At 47.0% G+C, this 15,630-nt stretch overlaps 1 protein-coding gene across 1 annotated transcript in view; it reads left to right on the top strand.

Annotated features, from left to right (window-relative positions):
- The window catches only part of plcl1 (phospholipase C like 1), a 63,270-nt gene that overhangs the window by 34,018 nt on the left and 13,622 nt on the right, over positions 1–15,630 (top strand). The window contains exons 2-7 of the mRNA XM_035175104.2: positions 8,442–8,516; positions 8,594–8,881; positions 8,976–9,263; positions 10,346–10,737; positions 11,828–12,953; positions 14,215–14,391. Coding sequence (XP_035030995.2) covers positions 8,442–8,516; positions 8,594–8,881; positions 8,976–9,263; positions 10,346–10,737; positions 11,828–12,953; positions 14,215–14,391 — 2,346 coding nt within the window. The remainder of the gene's footprint in view (positions 1–8,441; positions 8,517–8,593; positions 8,882–8,975; positions 9,264–10,345; positions 10,738–11,827; positions 12,954–14,214; positions 14,392–15,630) is intronic.

Here is a 15,630-nt window from a genome sequence, read left to right as displayed (position 1 = left end):
TGGAAAAGGGCGAGGAGGGAGACGAGAGAGGAAACGGTTATCAAGAAGGAAAGGTGCATAAAAGAAAAGAAGCGGGGGGGGGGATGCAGCGTTTAAAGGGTCAAGAGGGGACGATGAGCGGAGCGATTCAGGGGGAATCAAGAGAAATGGAAAGAAGGGAGGCGGAGCAGCACAGACGGAGCGAGAGAAAAAGGCAGAGGCAGATTTAGAGGTTAACTAGGTGAAGCTGAAACATTGTCTAGACGTGAAGGACAGGTTGCCGTCCTGTCCTGTCCGTCTGGGTGCGTTCGCTTCGTCCTCTGGTGTCACAGCGGCTTAATTTACGTGCGGCGTGTTGCAGGAGGCGCTGTTTGTTACCGGCTGTGGCGGAGACAGTCCAACGCTTTGGCACCGGCTGCTGCTTCATGAGGGAAAACTAGGCCCCTGCAAAACATGCAGCATTTTATTAAGACCTGACGGCAGCTCAACATGTTGGTGCCCGAGTCCCCGAGCAGACGGAGCACAAACCTAAAATGAACTTGGAGAAAATTGATGTGAGAAGATGCAGGTTTCAATCCACCGTGCACGCACTAGGAGTTTCCTCATCAAGGGAGTTTTACATAACGAGTTTTACCGTGAAGGAAAGTTTATCCATCGATTATCTTTACCTTTTTCAGCCTGAGATATTTGTGTTGTTGCAGTTTCACGTCCCTCACGTGTTAGAAACCTCATCAACTCCCCCACTCGCTCAATATTCACACACCGACTTCTCCTGGATTTCTACAGACGTTATACTCAGGAGGATAACGTCTCAGGAAACTGTCTCAGGAGGACCTTTACATTAACACATGCATGCACCTGCAGAGTCCAGTTCATGTGTGAAAGCAGCTTGATTACAGACATTTAAGTCTGCACCTCACATCTAATCTTTATCAGTGGCATTGTGTGTGTGTGTGTGTGTGTGTGTGTGTGTGTGTGTGTGTGTGTGTGTGTGTGTGTGTGTGTGTGTGTGTGTGTGTGTGTGTGTGTGTGTGTGTGTGTGTGTGTGTGTGTGTGTGTGTGTGTGTGTGTGTGTGTGTATGTGTGTGTGTGTGTGTGTGTGTGTGTGTGTGTGTGTGTGTGTGTGTGTGTGTGTGTGTGTGTGTGTGTGTGTGTGTGTGTGTGTGTGTGCGCCTGCGGTGCAAAGGGGCTTTGATTGAAAGGTCTCCATCAGTTCTTCTCTCCTTCACAATCATCAGCGCGGCACGAGGCCGAAGCTTCGCTGACACTCGACACTCAGAAGAATCCAGGATCCTGCGAGGAACCGGGTTCAAGCTGAAACCAGAGAACGTGTGTGAACATGCATCACATCTGACACCGGAGTTCAACCTGCAGCTCATCACATTTCACCCTTTACTCCTTTACTCCACACAGATCATACATGTCACATGGATGTTTATGAGATTTCCCCAGTTTTATAATTTAGAGAACATTACCCAAATCTTTGTCCTACTTTATATTCGTCTTAATTCAAGGCTGAGGCTTTGTGAAAGGTCGCACGAGGCCGGCGTGATGCAGCTTATTGTTGTGGTTCTTATCGCTGTGAAATTACAGTTGATCTTTTATTACGATCAGACCTGAGCTACAATCTATTGTGCAGGAAGCAACAAGCACCAGCACAGGAATCAGGGTTCAGAAAAACAGACTGTGGGCATGCATGGCAATATCTGCACAGTGCACACACACACACACACACACACACACACACACACACACACACACACACGCACACACGCACACACACATGCACACACACTTTCTCGACCCACAGACTCGTACACAGACACTTCTGGTCACAGATATCAATTAATCATCCTGGTTTCCTGTTGACTCGATTTTTATCTTTTCTGCTCCGTCACACTGACGAGCAAAGTCGTCTCATGTCAGTGAGCTCCGTCAGTGCTCTGTGCAATTTAGCATAAGAGGTAAATCAGGCTGAAAGACACACACACACACACACAACACACACACACACACACACACACACACACACACACACACACACACACACACACACACACAACTCTGTGATAAACCTCAACAACAAACAAGACGAGGAATCACACAGAGCTGGAAACAGAAGTTGTGTCGTGATTTGAAACGGCTTCATTTCCCCTGTGACTTTTCAGATCCTGAGAAATATTAAGAATCAGAATCAGAAAAAAAGGTTTCGTGTAAATGTGAATTTAATTAACAAGAGTCGTGGTCGTCTGTTGTGTGCATTTGAACAGTTGATAAGACTTTTTGGAAACTCCACGTGGAAATGTAAGGATTTTTTATCTCCTGCATGAAAAGGGATCATACGTCCTGCAGCCTGACCTCTTGTGTGGAAACACGGTGGAGCCACAACCACAAGTCTGAACCCAAACTGCGTCAACAGCTGCTGCAGGGATCTGGATCCTGAAACGCTGAGTTCGCACAGACAGAATCAGGAGCTTTCAAACAAAATGATTAAAGAATTAAACTGAAGTGTAAATGGCAGCCATCTGTGTGTGTGTGTGTGTGTGTGTGTGTGTGTGTGTGTGTGTGTGTGTGTGTGTGTGTGTGTGTGTGTGTGTGGGCCTCTGGGCTGCCTGTTACACACAGCGGACCCGTCCTTTGCTGTGGATTAGCGGCTGTAAGACTGCGGATGCAGACGGCGGCTCAGTAATCTATTGTGGTAATCTACTGCCAATGTGCTGGGGGATCATTAGCCAGATCATGGGATCGGATTGGGACTGGATTTATGCAACTGCCAGGTGTTGTGTGTGTGTGTGTGTGTGTGTGTGTGTGTGTGTGTGTGTGTGTGTGTGTGTGTGTGTGTGTGTGTGTGTGTGTGTGTGTGAGCATTACGTAGAAGGTTAACAAGTTGTGTAAACAAGTTGGTCAATGGATGGAAACACAGGGGCCACAGGTTGATGACTGAGCCTTTGTGTGTTCGACTTTTTGTCACAGTTGTGAATAGATTTTTTTCATTGATGCTTCATTGAGTGTGAAGTTTGTTTAAGTTGTGTCCAGCGTGTCACCGACTGTTGAAGGACGCGGCTTATCTACTACTTGTGTCTCAAACCAGTTCATCCTCAAACTCTCTTCTTATTCTTTATTCCGGGTCGTGACTTTCTTCTTCCCCTCAGCGTCTCAAGTGTTTTCCAGAACCTTTTCTCTTGAGTCGACCTCCAACAGCCTTTTCAGAAGCCGCCCACACTCCTGCAGCTTCAGTCCTTGCAGCTCAAGCAGCTTCATTCAGACGTGATGTGGAGACGCCTGAGTCTGGAGATGTGTTCTTCCAGCCAGACTCCAAACCTGCACCGCTGCTTTGTTAGCGCCTCAGCTCGACCGACGTCTGGTCACAAAGCCTTTTCCTCTGAGGCTTACTGAACAGAAGCTGAAGAACCTGAAGGTTTCGTACCAGGGTGGTAACAAGTTTGTTGGAGCATCAGTCAGGATTTAACTCTGTTGACCCAACGTATCAAAGACGTCAACACTTGATCACACAACAGTTTAAAATAAGAACTTCCTGTTTACAGAAACCATCTTAGAGAAAAAACTCTTTGACGTGTACTTTGTTTTTCTAGTTTTGGTCCCGGTCCCATCCACTAACGTGGAGGAGGTTTATGAGCTATACAGCAGTCAGCCACCAGAGGGCGTCCGTGGTGTTTTGGCTTCACTCTTCGGGAGCTGTCACGTCGTCCATCTTTACTCTCAGTCTGTGTTTGACACCTGAGTTCTCATGTGAAGACGTTAAGTTCTGGACAAACTGAAGTCTCCCTTACTTTTCTCTCACCAGCTGAACGGTGAATCTGTTTCTCTCTCTGAGCTCCTCTGGCTTCACAAAGTGGAAAATGTGGCCTGGAAGACTTTCTGTTCTCCAGCAGCGAAGCAGCTGAACTATGTGAGGTTTCAGTCCCAACTTCTCTCTGGACGAATAGCCTGAGCGTTTGGAGCTCGTACCACCTGAGCCTCCTGCTTTTATTCTCCTGCTTCTGTTTCTGATTCATGAATGAACCCAGCTCCCATCGAGTCGTCACGTGCAGGGAGTTGTGGGGATATTGGAAATCGATACGTGTTTGTTTAGTGAATGAACGACTCGCGGTGCAGCTCCCTCTGCAGAGCTGAGAGGAAAACACAGGAAAACGAGGGTCAACTGACAGGGATGATATAAACTGACATCGCTCTGTCTGTTATCATAGAAGCAGTGGTGCAGCGCCACCATGAGGTCAAACCTGAGCCTCTATCCATTGCATTAAGCAGCGAACTTTAACGACATAGTGACACTACAACACTGTGAGAAAAACATTCTGACAAATACCAGAAATGTATAAAGGTGAGATTTGTAAATGATAGTAAAGCAATAAGATATGACCTTCATCTTATATAACCTATAACCTCCAGTTTTATAATGAATGCATATTTAATATTCATTCTAATTAAAACCAAACTTAAACACACACATCACTGAAATGACAGAAACCATCTTTAAATGACCCAGATTTTTGTTTAGTTTCGTCCATGTCCCATCCGCTAACATGGAGGAGGCGGGATTTATGACGTATTGGTTTGCTCGCCAAGAATTAAATTTGTCGTCTGCTACGAGTGTCTCATCACATGGTTGATATGAAGCTACCAGCAGCAGCCAGTTAGCTTAGCTTAGCATTAAGATCTCTGCAGCATCTCTAACGCTCCGTCCCTCGTTCTCCTGCAGTCGTCCGTCTGTGAGCTTCTCGTATCAATGACGTCCCGACCACAGACGTGAGGAAGTGGACACGTCTTTATTCCCAGTCTGTGGTTCCAGCTGTTTTTAGTATCGTCTGTGCATCACAGGGTTAAATGGTGAAGCCCCCTTGGATGTGGTCGTGCATGTAAAGTACATGTCTGCTGTTTGAGTGAAGGGGCAGCTGCCGTGACCACTTCATCCTCCGTCCATTCACCACAACGACGTATTGTTCTGCACGTCGCTCCGCTCTCCCCCCGCGCCGCCACTTGTTGCATCTCGTCTTTTCATCTCTCGTCTGCTCTTTCATTCGTTTTGCTCCTTTGCACTTTTATTTTTCGATGGTCAGGTTTTTGTTCACTCGTCCCCACTTAAGGCCGTCCTTTCATTTTTCGACCCACTCTCTTAATTTGCCCGTCTGACCTTTCCTGTGTCTCTTCTCTTTTCCCTGCAGCTTTAGGTCCCATTTCACCATCTCTCCATCGGCGCTGGGATCTCTCTCTCTCTCTCTCTCTCTCTCTCTCTCTCTCTCTCTCTCTCTCTCTCTGTGTCTGGCAGCGACTCAGTGATGGAGAGAATGATCAAATCTGCAGCTAGAGAGCGTAGAAGTAAAACAAACCAGAGAGGGGGCTGCAGCTTAATGCAGGCGGTGGATTATAACTGATAGATGCCCTGTGAGCGCTGCATTAACAGCTTTAGGAGAATGTGTCTGTAGTTTCCTGGACGGCATTGTGTGTCCTCACTGGGGCAGCGACGACAACATCATCCCAAATGTCCACGCCGCCTCACGGCATCAGTGGCTCAGCCTGGGACACATGAGTGCACGGTTGCCTCCGCCTCCCCCCACGCCGCCTGCGTCCACCTAAATACGGGCTGACCTGCTTTCTCTAAGCTCGTCTGACCGGCGCCTCCTCGCTGACCAACTTAGAAAAACAGACATTTTGTGGGACAGTTGCGTGAATAAAGAGAAACAAGCAAACGGCCTCTGTCTGAGACCGTGACCTCTGCCCCTCGCTGTGTGTGTCTGTGCACTTGGAAGCGCTGGAATAGGAAATCAATACATGTTTGTGTAGTGAATGGGACGAGGCAACGATTTTCAGCTGCCGCTCCGCTCCTCGTTCTCTGAGGTGATCATCGTCCTGTTTGTTGTGTCCTGATTGGTTTTCCTTTCTGCCCTTTTCTCCCGAAGAAAATGAAAAGAATAGTTTTTTGTGGATTGAGAATAAACGTATTTTCTTCTACTTGAAAAAAGACCTCAAGGCTTTTCTGAGAAATATTCAGACTCTTTGCTTTAGTAAAAATAAGACTATGATGTAAAAAATACTCCATCACAGGTAAAAAGTATGTAACCGTACTTCTCTAAAGCTGCTTTCACACATTTTACTGAAGTTTTCTATATATGTATATGGATATATATATCTATATCTATATGAAGCTGTTTGACAACGGATGTTGAAGAAGGCAGATAAGTTACGTTGTCCTGTCGATGGGGGCATTGTTGTTCTTGTTGGCATTGTCAAATGACTTGATATTGATATTGAATCTGTAATGTTAAAGCTTTGGCGTCTGTCTCACCTCAAACTGGTAGTTTACAGAATCGAACCTGTGGCTCCAGACCTACAGAGTGTCACAGGTCGTCTCCGCCGATAAATCCTGACCTGCAGCCTCAGGAAGCAGAGCCGAGGTCTGGAGGGCCTCAAATCCACCCTCCATGTTTACTGGAGCCTATGACAACAATTAGCTGCCTCACAATCAGCCAATCACTGGGCCCGATGGTGCCAGTGTGTGTGTGTGTGTGTGTGGGGGGGGGAATACTGTTCCCTTTGTTTAGAAAGCACCTGCATTCAGGTGCACGGGAAGTGCGACAGTTAAAATGTAGATTTAATTACATTTCAGTGAGGTGCTGAGCAGTGTGAGTGTGTGTGTGTGTGTGTGTGTGTGTGTGTGTGTGTGTGTGTGTGTGTGTGTGTGTGTGTGTGTGTGTGTGTGTGTGTGTGTGTGTGTGTGTGTGTGTGTGTGTGTGTGTGTGTGTGTGTGTGTGTGTGTTGTCAGCGTGCAGGAACCCAGGGTGTCAGATGGAGCCTCTGACAGGAGCCGGCCTTGTTAATTCATTTGCTGGACAATAGATCAGCTGTGAGCGACAGGAGGTTTTCCCACAGATCCCCTGGGAGCCTGCAGGCGGCCGCGGCTCCGTGCACCATGAATCACTGTTTACATTTAACCTGCACATAAACAGCACATTAACAATAGATGAGCTGTTCTCAGGATGTAACCACAGTGTCGACTGTGGCTCGGGCGGTGAAATGGATCCACCGGGTTCAGGTCGCTCCTCCGTGTCCATGATGTCGTCAGTCTTCTGCTCTCTGTGTTAAACACACGTTTTACAAATTATTCTGAGTAAAAACTCAAACGATCGTGTCACAGTCAAACTCGCTGAGATCACACATTGATTATTCTGGTATTTATGTATCAGAGTGTGTTTCCTGCCTCTGACTCTGCAGCTTCATCTCCACGTGCTGAGCAAATATCAACCTATTTTTCATCAGTGCTGATAAAGACCCTGATAGCAGCTCTTCACCGCTCGGTAATGAGCCGCGCTGGTCGGAGCTGAAACGATAATTACATGTTGGCGCTGAGGGCGGGGAGCCGAGCTCCGTCCAGCAGCTGTTTGGTTTGTTCAGACATCCACCGAACTGACGCCTGGCGCAGTGAGCTGTGTTCATGAAACGCTCTCAGAGGGAAATGGCCTTGAACCTGGAAGATGAAGACGAGATATGAAACACCCACGTAACACCGAGCAGCGTCCAGCCACACTCACAGCTCGTCCTTACATGTTGTGGGCGCTGGACTTAACGTGTTAATATTTGCTTATTTAACTTCCTCATCATTTGGAGCCAGAGTCTGCCATGATGTTTCACCTCGTTTTCATATCATCAAATAACTAATAAAAAGCGAACTTATCAGAAACTCGACCACTTGAACGTACTTCTGTGTGATAAGAACGACCTGAACTGACCGAAAACCTCTATTTTCCGTTTCACTTGTTTTTGGACAAATACCTTTTTCTTTTTGCCAGGATATGAATTAATAAACAACCAATTTTATTATTTATGTGTGAAATCACCTCCTTCCTCGGTCTGTTCTCCACATTAAACCAATATTAAAGGCTTGAAGTTCACACTTTTCTTCACAGGTTTAAGTGAAATAAATGTTTTTGGAATATGTATTAAATTAACAGTAATTATTCGCCCCTGCTCATTTCTTTTATAATAAACCTTCACACAGCCTCTGTCCCTGCTTATGAAACCACCTGAATCAACCTGAACGTCTAAATAAGGATGTGATGAGCGGAAATACTTTCAGAGAGTAAAAGTGATTCTGTCCAGATTCAGAGGAGGAGAAACAACCAAACCAGAGTCTCGATATTACACATTATTATAAGTTTCTAACGTCAGGACCAAGAATGAGAAGAATGTGACAGTAAAACATTTTCATAGTTTACAGAATAAATCATCAGTTGTATAAAACCCAGTGGAAAACTTAAACTGTGGAAGATCCAGTGTGAGAAGTGTTGTTATTATAAGAAGCTGTTTGTATAAATTATTGTGTCTATGTTTAAGTTTCCATGTTGTGAATCGTGACGTGTCGAGCTCGTGGTTAAAATATCAAACCTCAAATGTAGAAACAGTTGTTCTCGTCTTGACCTCTCGTCCGTCTCTCTGTCTTTTCCCAGGATCCCTCAGTGCAGAAGGTGGGCGGCGGCCGGAAGAAGACGGTGTCCTTCAGCAGCATGCCCTCTGAGAAGAAGGTGGATTAGAAAAGAAGTCAAAACAAAACTACATTTTGCATTTGAACTTAGATAATAAAGTTGTTCCTCCGTCCCAGGTGAGCAGTGCGGCGGACTGCCTGGCGTTCATGCAGGGCGGCTGTGAACTGAAGAAGATCCGGCCCAACTCCAGGGTCTACTGTCGTTTCTACACCCTGGACCCGGACCTGAGCTGCCTGCGCTGGGAGCCGTCGAAGAAGGACGGGGAGCGGGCCCGGCTGGACGTGTGCAGCGTCCGGGAGGTCCGCACCGGGAAGAGCACCGAGACCTTCCTCCACAACGGCCCCCTGTGTGAGCAGCTGGCCGAGGAAGCAGCCTTCTCCATCATACATGGAGACGACTACCAGGTGAGGGAGGAAGAGGAAAAGATGCTTCTCATGATGCTTCTTCCTGAATAACCGTCCCATGCAGTGACGGTAATGATCTGTTCCTCCTCCACAGTCTCTGGACTTGGTTGCACTCTCTGCTGATGTGGCCAACATCTGGGTGACGGGCCTGCGCTACCTGCTGGCCCACCCGTCTGTGATCGGCGGGGCTGGGGGAGGTGGTGGAGGAGGCCTGGGTGAAGGAGGGATAATGGCGGTCGACGGAAGCCTGGGCAGCAAGATGAGGAGCGAGTGGCTGGCGGCGGAGTTCGCCCAGGTGGACGAAGACGGCTACGGCATCGTGTCGGAGGACATCGCGGTCGCCACCATCTGCAAACTGTGTCCCGGCATCAGGGAAGCGAAGGTGAGCAGGGATTTAAAATCACTCTTTATGGTTTCGCTTCATGCAGATGTTGATGTGCAAAATGATGCAGCTGTGGCCAAAAAGACTGAACTGATGCATTTCACAAATCAATTTATGTAAAATGTTGTTTTTTACTCTTTTCTAAAGCAGCTAAAATCAGTATTTGTGCATCAACAATGGATCACATGACAATTTGGATGTGAGAGTTGTTGCTCGTGGCGACGAATCCACACAGAAAATCACACAACTCTGCAGTTTTACAGCTTTATGGAGCTTTATTGTGAATTTCAGCTCATTCTTCAGGTTTTTACAGCAACTGAATTGTTCTGTGTCCAACAGCATTGTTCATTTATGTCCGTTTTTGCCTCCAAGCAGGTTATGTGTTTGTTATTGAGCAGGATTATTGAGCAGGATTAACACAAATACTTGGCGGAAGGATGAGGTTTGGCTCAGGGAAGAGCTCATTACATTTTGATGCCGATTCTGGATCAAGGGGCTCGTCTTTCTTTAACATTTTGAGATCACTTTTTATTTTTATAGCAATAAACACCAGCATCTTGTCCTCCTGTAACTAGCTGGGAAACGTAACGTGGCCTCAGCTGTAAGACCTGTTTTGATTTAAGGCGACTGCAGGTATCAGCTCTACTCTGTGACTTTCTACGTTTCCTCTTCCCCGATGTCACAAAGAGTTAAAAGAGACGATCAGAACAGAGAATGTGACATTTAGACCAATTTTACCAACATGGGGCCGGATCCAAAATGGGGCCGTCTTTCAGAAGCCGTCCCTGCTGAGCGCAGATAAAAGAACAGAGAGAAGAGGAGGGAGCGGAGTGAGAGAAGAAGGAGAGAGAGGGAGAGGGAGAGAGGGAGAGAGAGAGAGAGAGAGAGGGAAGAAGTTATTACACTGTGTTGTTTGATGTGGGTCAGTTCAATATCCTCATGGAAGCAAGATAACTGAAGTTTAATCAAATTTGTCGACTGCTTTGAACGAATGACTAATTAATTCACTTCCTCTCTCGCTCCATCAACCGTCTCCTCTTCATCCGGCCGGTCCTCCCTCTTCTTCCTCTTCCCTCTCTCAGGTGCGTCTGCGTTTCAAAGAGATCCAGCGCAGCAAGGAGAAGCTGACGTCCCATGTGACCCGCGAGGAGTTCGAGGAGGCCTTCTGCGAGCTCTGCACCCGGCCCGACGTCTACTTCCTCCTGGTGCAGCTGTCCAAGGACCGCGAGTGTCTGGACCCCCAGGACCTGCGGCTCTTCCTGGAGACGGAGCAGGGTTTGTCCCTGGCGACCACCGAGGGCTGCTGGGAGCTGCTGAAGCGCCACGAGCCGTCGGCGCAGGGCAGGGAGAGGGGGCTGCTGGGTCTGGACGGGTTCGCTCGCTACCTGCAGTCGCCCGAGTGTCAGCTGCTGGACCCGGAGCAGCTGGGGGTGTGTCAGGACATGAACCTGCCTCTGTCCCACTACTACGTCAGGTGGGTCTGCTTCTTCAGCCCAATGACAGCAAGCGTTCACTTCAGAATAAAAGCTCCACATTCAGCACCATGGAGTTATACACGTCATTCAAACTGCACTGACGCTCACACACCTGGAAAACAGACAAGTTACATTAAAGTGCATGGAACGAGATTTCAAAAGACAAAAATAATCACAAAACATATTATTATTGTTATATAGATTCACAGTGCATTGAATTCACAAAGTAAAAGCACCCAAAAACTCTATTATAGGTAGAGGCCTGTATATTGTTCATAATATTAAATGAAAATAAAGATGCTTTAATGTGTATAATATGTATAATGTCGCTGTTACAGTTGATTGAACCAGAGCTATTCATATTTTATATTTTCTAATTATTATTCTCTTAAAAATCTAAATTATTATTTATTTGATCAAAGATGATAAAGCAAAGATCTAAACCTTGTGCTGTTTTCTGGTTTTTTGTACATATTTATCTATAATACTTAACTCACTTCAGTGTCGTTCAGTGCTGAGGATAATAACTCAATCTTAATAACTTTCTATTAGTCAGCTGATAAAATCTGCTGGTGATCGTCATCATTCCGATGACGCTCAGCTGGAAATGAATCATCTCTTTTCTACGTCTGTGTGAAAAACCTTCAGGCTACAGAGGGAAATAAAAACATTCTGGAAATCTCTCGACCGAACAACCTCCGTCCAACTGCCACATGTTGTTTTTATCCGACAGGAAGATCGGTTACAACATGTCTCTGAATTCATTCACTCAGCGGCTCCTGTGTTAAGAGTCATAATGTGAATCATCTGCCAGAAGCTTGTGTTCACTCTGAGCTGTGAGACTCCAAGATAAACACACATATACAGTTTCATTTTTATTACAGGTCATTTTTATGTTGTTGTGTCGTCTCTTCTTTTAAAGAAGCTGTGTCTCAGTACAGGGGACGTGAGATGTGGAATTTTTTGGGGGGGTTGAAATGTTGTTTTTAATTAAATTTACACTATTTGTCACTAAATATCAATAATACTATTAGAATTTAAAAAGCAGGACGTTAATGGTGTTGGTTTGTGATGTTTTCATTTCCTCAGCACCTCGTACCGCTCGTACCTGCTGGACGACCAGGTCCACGGCAGAGCCGACCTCGGAGGCCTGATCAAGTCGCTGCAGTCCGGTTGTCGGTGCCTGGAGCTGGGAGTGACTGACGGCCCAGAGGGGGAGCCCCTCCTGGGGGTGGACTACGGTCCAGAAGTCCCCCGCCACCATCACCACCACCACCACCACCATCACCACCATGCTCCTGTGACCATCCGCTCTGCTCTGGAGGTGGTGAACAAGTACGCCTTCCTGACCTCTCAGTACCCGCTCCTGGTGTACCTGTGCCAGCGCTGCTCTCCGGCACAGCAGCGTACGATGGCGCAGCACCTGAAGAAGGTGTTCGGCTCCCGTCTCTTCACGCCAGAGGCCAGAGGCCCTGCCCTGGGAGGGCGAGCCACGACCCTGCCCTCCCCCGAGCAGCTGAAGGGACGCATCCTGCTCGTGGGGAAGAAGCTGCCGCCGGAGCAGCAAGGGTCGGACGGCGAGGTCTCTGAGGAGGATGAGGAGATCGGAGGAGGAGGGCCGTTGGCAGGACGGCGAATGACCATCCCCGGTGAGGAGGAACTGGGCGTGGTCCTAGTGGTGCCGCCGCCCTCTCAACCCAGGAAGTTGCGTCTCCACAAAGAGCTGTCAGACCTGGTGGTCATCGGTCGGACCGGCAGCCGCAGCTTCTACGCCCAGAGGGTGAGTCACAAACATGCTCAGCAGCAGTCCCCGCCCAGCAGCCCCTCCTCCCCCTGCACGCCGCTGCCCCCTGAGCCGCCTTATTGGACAATGTGCTCCCTGGGGGAGGGAGAGGGCGGGCGGCTGACCAGCGAGAGCCCGGAGGACCTGGTCATGTTCACAAAGCGCACTTTAACCCGGGTGCGACCCAGCTCAGTGCGCCTGGACTCCAGCAACCCCAACCCACAGGGGTACTGGAAGGGAGGGGTCCAGCTCGTGGCCTTGAACCAGCAGACCCCCGGCGCCATGCTGGACCTTCACCGAGGTCGCTTCTCGCAGAACGGAGGCTGTGGCTACGTGCTGCGTCCGGCTGTGATGAGGGACGAGGTGTCGTATTTCAGTGCCCACACACAGGGATGTGTCCCGGGAGTTCCTCCGCAGACGCTTCGCATCAAGGTGCACATCTGACTCACATTCTGATTTAAAGTTTATTAGTAAAGGTTTTTATTATTTAAAGGACGTCAAGTACTGCACTGAAGTACAAAGTGTTTTTCACTTGAGTATTTTTATTTCATGCTACTTGAAACTGAATATTTTGGCCATATTGAAGAAGAACAATTTAAACTAAAGTTAAAAGAATTCATAATGATATGATATGATTCACCTTCTTAATGTGAGTCTTGATGAATCGGAAGCAGCAGCTCTGGTTGAGTTTCTTTAGAGAAACCTTTTAAAAGTCCTGTGAGGAGTTTATGAACAGCAGCAGCTTGTTGGAGCCTTTTTTAAGCTTCTTGGCTGAATCCGTGTGTGACGTCGTGTTTCACATGTTTTTAAGTTGTTCGCTCCCATCTCTCCTCCACCTCCCACAGCGTTTCATGTCAGGAACTGTTAAAATGATCCAATATTTCATCTCACGACTCCTCACATTTACCTGAACCACAGTTTTGGAAAAGCTCTGAAATTACCTGGCAAACGTTCTCAAAGCTTTTCTCAGCCAAGACAAGACAAGAGAGAAAATATTCTGCGGACACCTTCATGTTTGTCCCTCGGAATAATGAGACAGAACCTATATTTTTATCTTCTACTTAGTTGTGTGAAAGAACAAGAGAAATGTCTTGGAAAGATTTTAGATGTGTGTATCTCAGCGGCCCCTTATTTTAAGAACCGCTGCTGTCGAGTCATTAAATTCTGCTTCCACACTGATGCATCACTATAATATTAACTATGATTTAAAATCTACAAGTTCATTTGAGGCTTCGTCAGTCGAAGTTCATCAGATTCCGACTCATCCTGTTCATGTTGGAAATGAGGAAACGCTGTCCAGGGAAACACGAACAGGAAAAGTCGAAGTCAGAGAAGATTTGATTTGATTGATGTGATTCAGATTCCTGAAGCCTCGTGTTAGTGTTTATGTCTCCGCTGTTGTCTGCTCCGCTCCAGTGAACACGGTGTCTCTGGAGCCTTCAGGGAATTTATGACGTCAGATGATTCATGGAGAAAACATGTTTGTATTTTTTTACCTCCAGCGTGAACAGGAGGAATTATTACAAAAACCTTTTGAACGCTCATATGACCACGTGAGACTGGTTTTAAGACAGAGCCGTCCTGATGTCAAATTAATTACCCTCTAATTTCCTATTTTCCCTTTAAGACTTTTATTTTATTTCTCTCCTAAACATGTGATTCATCATCTGTGTTGTTGTGTCTCTCTCTGCAGGTCATCAGTGCCCACAACCTGCCCAAGCCTCAGGGGTCGGGGGCGAAGGGAGAGGTCATCGACCCGTACGTGGTCCTGGAGCTGCACGGCGTCCCGGCCGACTGCGCCGAGCAGCGGACACGCACCGCTGCTCAGAACCAGGACGACCCGCTGTTCGATGAGACCTTCGAGTTCCAGGTCAGACACTTTACTTTACTTTACTTACTGGTCTCAAAACTATCTTTGTCTTTACTGTCAATCAATCACAGGTTGGATTTGATCTCGAACACATGAAAACATCCAAAATCCAACAATTCACCCTGTGCACAAAATGAAATGTAGAAAATAGGTCAAGTGTTTGAAAGGTTTCATTCACTTTGCTAAATTTGGGTTTTTCGTATAAAAATCGCTGAAAAAAGCAATAACTCCAATAAACCATTTACGTAAGTGCATGACAGCTCCTGCTAATAATCCTGTTTACAGACAGAACATATTATTAGTTCCTAATTTAAACGATTTGTTTTCGTGTCTTTCTTCCCTGAGACGTCTGAAGTCGTCTCTAATATTTCAGATCATTTCCCTGAAATAAAAAGCAACGTGATTGTTGATGTGCAGCCAGAAGTCGTCATATTTCCTGTAACTCTGCTTCTATTTAAGTTTTTTTTGAATGTGGACGTGAATTTGAAAAAGAAAGAGGACGACGTCGACGGCGTTAAAGAGCTGATTTGGTTGAGTTCTCAGTTTGTGTGTCTGTCGGCTTTGCATCTGCAGGACGATGGAGCCCGGAGAGTTTAACTGAAGGAGACGCAGACAGAAACGAGTCTCTCTCATGAACAGACTCACAGATGCAGTGAATCTATTATATCAGATGAGATTTGATGACTGAGGTGTCACTTATTTGGCTTTTTTTCTCCATTAGCCGTCGCTGACAGAGTCCTGAACCAGTGAGGCTGAGCCGTAACGACAAGCTGTCACAACTGATGTGTTCTCTGTGGTCACATCACACCATGCAGTGTGTGTGTGTGTGTGTGCCATTTCGGTTTCTATTGTGTGGCGGGGCCCTTAATCTATCACACATTTTAAGTGCATTTTGATTTGCAAGCGTGTGCACAGATCTGTGAACGTGCAGACACATCTTTAAAAGCTGAGGCTGAGAGAGGAAATGCAGACGAGTCCTAAGTTACCACTGACGTCACTTTGCTCCTGTGTTTGTTTAAACTCTTCTGTCACCGTGTGAAGAGCCGCTCTCGCTGACGGCAGACGCCACGTGCACACGTTTGCTTTGGCAGTTTCTCGCCTGACAGGCCTCAGCTCGGGGTGAAACCACATCGTGGGTGACGCTGGATTCGGACAAATTTCCAAAAGCTTGTTTTAAATCTGCCTGGTTAGTCACTCACAGGTTCTGAATACACATTGACAATCTGGTTATGCACACAG

The sequence above is a fragment of the Hippoglossus stenolepis genome, chromosome 13 (assembly GCF_022539355.2).
Source record: "Hippoglossus stenolepis isolate QCI-W04-F060 chromosome 13, HSTE1.2, whole genome shotgun sequence".
In the NCBI taxonomy this organism is placed as follows: Eukaryota; Metazoa; Chordata; class Actinopteri; order Pleuronectiformes; family Pleuronectidae; genus Hippoglossus; species Hippoglossus stenolepis.
Note: the sequence above shows the minus strand (reverse complement) of the source record. Positions and strands in the feature narration are given on the sequence as shown.